This window comes from Cynoglossus semilaevis, chromosome 13, assembly GCF_000523025.1.
Source record: "Cynoglossus semilaevis isolate Cse_v1.0 chromosome 13, Cse_v1.0, whole genome shotgun sequence".
NCBI lineage: Eukaryota > Metazoa > Chordata > Actinopteri > Pleuronectiformes > Cynoglossidae > Cynoglossus > Cynoglossus semilaevis.
Window position 1 is genome coordinate 21,362,519 of NC_024319.1, and position 4,040 is coordinate 21,366,558.

At 40.5% G+C, this 4,040-nt stretch overlaps 1 protein-coding gene across 1 annotated transcript in view; it reads left to right on the forward strand.

Annotated features, from left to right (window-relative positions):
* Positions 1 to 4,040, forward strand: part of etv1 (ETS variant transcription factor 1) — a 19,618-nt gene that overhangs the window by 7,409 nt on the left and 8,169 nt on the right. The window contains exons 3-4 of the mRNA XM_025061558.1: positions 3,497 to 3,626; positions 3,800 to 3,988. Coding sequence (XP_024917326.1) covers positions 3,497 to 3,626; positions 3,800 to 3,988 — 319 coding nt within the window. The remainder of the gene's footprint in view (positions 1 to 3,496; positions 3,627 to 3,799; positions 3,989 to 4,040) is intronic.

Sequence of the window (4,040 nt, forward strand, 5' to 3'; positions counted from 1 at the left end):
GTTAAAACTCTTTTCTTTGTTCACCATCGTTATTTCTTTTTATCACCTCTAAAGATACTGGCAACGTCGGCCGACATAGTGCTTCTCTATCCACGTCGCAAAAAAAAAAAAAAAAAAAAATCATCACCCTGCCAGCCCTGCAGCACGAACCGTCCTCAGGCTAAAGAAAAGAGAAAAATAATTCTTTTGTCTCTGACTCTCACCCAGATGGTTACCATTAGCATAACTTAGCACGAAACGCAGCAGTAACAGAGGTGTAAAATGAGGCCACGTGTCGGCAGCAGATCTTTGTCTGCATCACCGTTTAACAGCAAAGGTGAACAAGAAGAGGAGGTGAAAATGGATTAAATGCTTGTTCACTACTGCCACAAGACCAAGGGGAAAATTTACAGCAACTTTTTTTTTTATCAGGCTCATACATTAAAAAAAAAACTGTTTCTAAAAAAAAAATATCAGGCTCATACATTTAAAAAAAAACTGTTTCTAAAACTGAAATTAAAAGTTTAAACACATTTTCTAAAACTGAAATTAAAAGTTTAAATCTGTGATCCGGTTTTCCCAGACAATTAAATGATTGGATTGATTCCTTTCACTTATCGTGACACTGAAAATTGAGGAACTGCTGCGTTTTACAGGCGACATTTTGCCGTTTATCACGGACCTGACCTGCTCAGAAGTCAGTGGCCACGGTCGTCTGATTCTTCCGCCACATGTTTGATCCTAATTTACTTTGAATCCAAATATTTTGCAGTGTCCTTAGCTTGTTAAATTAAGGATTAATTGAATTAAGGAACCACAGATTATGTGATAAGAGACAGGAAAGATGGGAGTTTGGGGAACATGGTGCCATCAGCAGTCGATGAAATCATCTGCTGTCGACCATCTGCATATCATACTATTGATTTTTGCAGTATTAGTATTTTTTTCTTTCATCTCTTGCCCTTCACTGAATACATGCACATTATCTGTTCCTAGTTCTCCTAAAATGACGATCACAGCAGAAATGTCACCTTAAGAGTCATTTCAGGTAAATCTATAGTTTCCCATTGAATCCTGCCTTTAAAGATCAGTCAGAAATGACAAAATATTCCTGGTAATGACATAGAAAAGTGGAAAAAAAATGTGTGGAAAACTGGAGTCAATAATTGTTGTAACTGCTCCTCTCTTTAAACACAGAAGCGTCTGCGTTAATCAATAGGTAGATAATGAGAGCAATCAGCCAGTGATGGGCGTGACATTCAGGACTAAAAAAGGAAGACTCCGTGTTAGTCACAGGCCATGCCCTCACTATTGATTTGTGTACCTTGGCCCCCTGCTGACCAAATCCATTGTGACATTTCCATTTTCTAATTTAAGGCCACGCTGCTGCAGCTAATCTGAAGCTGTGGTTATGAAAGCCCTGACAGTCAGGAGGAAAAAAGGTGAACAGATTTTTTTTTTATATAACACTCATACGCTTAAATTCTGAAATGTACAGTGTTGTCAGATGTTTGTTTTCTGTCTGTTAGTTGGGAACAAGAACAGTCAAAATGTTAATGACAATGGAATGCTTTGAACCGAGTCTCCGAGACGGACAGAACTGTTTAGTGTATTTTAGTCTGTCCTGGTTTTCAACTTAGGGATGGATAGAGAAGTTGATCAACAACAACTGTGATGTCAAATCAATCATTTTCTCTATGGGATTTGGTACAGGATCTCAAGATCTCAAACAAAGCAATGCAGCATTGAACGTGTGCTTTTTTTCAAACCTAGTGATTAAAAAGACATTTTTTTTGTTTTGTATGATAGATAATTAGATTGATTGTCGGACAAACCGCATCACTGTTTGGATCTGTCTTTAACATGGTTCTTACCATGTCTGCCTTGACAAAGGTCACCGCTCAGGAAGTGTCTTTTGACCTCCGATCGATGACCCATAAAGGTCAGGCCCCCTTCTAACTTTCCCGCCCGATGAGGGTTGGGAGCGTCCCCGTGAGCTTCCTCACACCAGCCTCTGTGGCCACACCTCCTCTGAGCCCTCATTGGCTGTAGGTTACATGAGTTGTCGGCAGATTGAAGGCTAGGTGTAGGACAGCTGTCATTCAGCCGTGAGAAAACATCCTCCTCCATCAGCTGGTCTTCACCCCCAGAGACTAAGAAAGAAACATAATCCCAATCATCAAATGTCTAAATGTCTGCGGTGAAGACAGACTCAGGAGTCTGTCAACGTGCAGCTGCTGTTTAGAAATCATGGAAACTGCTGGGAAATATATAAAGTTTGTTTGGGTTGTTTTGGAAAAAAAAACAAGTAGCCTTCTGTTGTTGTAGTGTCTACTGTATTCTAAGGCCGATCTAAACCTAGCTTAGCGTATTAAACGAATTCTTTTAAGAAGAGAGAAGAAGAGGTAAAAACACAGGGACGTGATAACAATCTAGAGTTAAAGTACTTTTTGGAGCTTGAGACCAAAAGTCTAAAAATATATATATATTATTTTTTGTAATAAGAAATAAGACCAAACAGTGTGTTTGAAGCCCGTTTTGAATATATTAACTGTTGTATATTAAAGGTTTTCTCTTAAACTTCACCTCTTACGTTCATCTTATGCGTTTTATTTACTTTTAAATCACGTCTTTATTCGTTGTAAATTAGAGGAGAAATAGGTAAAAGTTTAAAAGTATTACTTTGACTAACAGTTCTCAAAAAAATTACAGTTTTGAACATTTTGTTTAAAACAGTTTTTTTCACAATTCAACACGGGAAAAAAATGTTATGTTAAATGTTAATTTTTATTTATTACAAAGAATACAGTTTTGACATATAACAATAGCAAACACTGTATAATGCGTTTTTTGAAAATCAAATCAAATCTCATCACATTGTTTTTCTAATTACCGGAAACCAGTAATAAAAGTCTGTGAGATAGATAGGACTTATAGGAGAGTCCAGTTGAATCCAGTTGATTAGTCATTCAGGGGTGAATCGCTCCTTTAAAAAATGACTTGTCAGTGACCGACCTGAAACCAAAGTGTGTCCAGAAAGCTTTTAAACATTCTTAATCTGCTCTTAGCCTCCGTCAATACCTTCCAGACAACAACAATGGGGCCCATTGATCTCATGGTGAACGGGGGTGGGGCCCCCCTCCGTAACAGGCTCTTAAACCTCCGATCAGTCCTGATTAACACACCACCGTTCTCAGTCTTAGTCGATGTTAATCTGATAGACTCGCCTCTGAAAAATAAAAACTTCCAAGTCAATCAGAATGAAGTCTCCGGTTACTCTACCCAGTCACCGTCTAATCCCAGACTGTCCTTTAGGGCACCGGTCCCCAACCCCTGGTCCGGAGACCAGTGTTGGTCCATAGATCATTTGGTACCGGGCCGCCAAAAGAATCCCTTTCCTTCATCCAAAGATAATCTGACAATGTTTCAAAACAACAGGTCATTCAGACTCTTGTGTGTTTTCTGCAGTTCTCCCAATGAAAGGTCTTCTCCTGTGTCTGTCACCTCTGATTTGCAGTGGCGTTTCACAGCCTGCAGCTGAAGATTAAAAGAGAGCTGCACAGTCCCTGCTCAGAGCTGAGCTCCAACTGTAGTCAAGAACGATCGTACAAGCTTCAGTATGGAGACAAGTGTCCATACAACATCAGGTGAGTCCAACCAACCATCCCAATTCATAATCCAATCATGTCCTTTCATTAAAAAAAAAAGTCATATGTGAACATTAGCAGACTGTCCCAGATCCCTATTGTGTATATGTACAAAGTTGGTTGTTTTTCCATTTTGAAAATGATTGAATGAAATTCAACTTTTACTACCCTAGTGCCTATGAGCAAAAGCAACCTGCAGGAATGAAGCCCTCCAGCCCAGTGACTCCCCCCTGCAGCACCCCCGTGTCCCCTCTCCATCATGCCTCTCCCACAGCGGCACCGACGCCCAAACCAGACCGGACCTACACCCACATCCCTCCCTCACAGCCGCTGCCTGAGAACACCTATTCAATGGACCACAGGTACAGTCACCCATTTGATGGACCCCCCCCCCCCCCACCCCCCCGCGCCAGC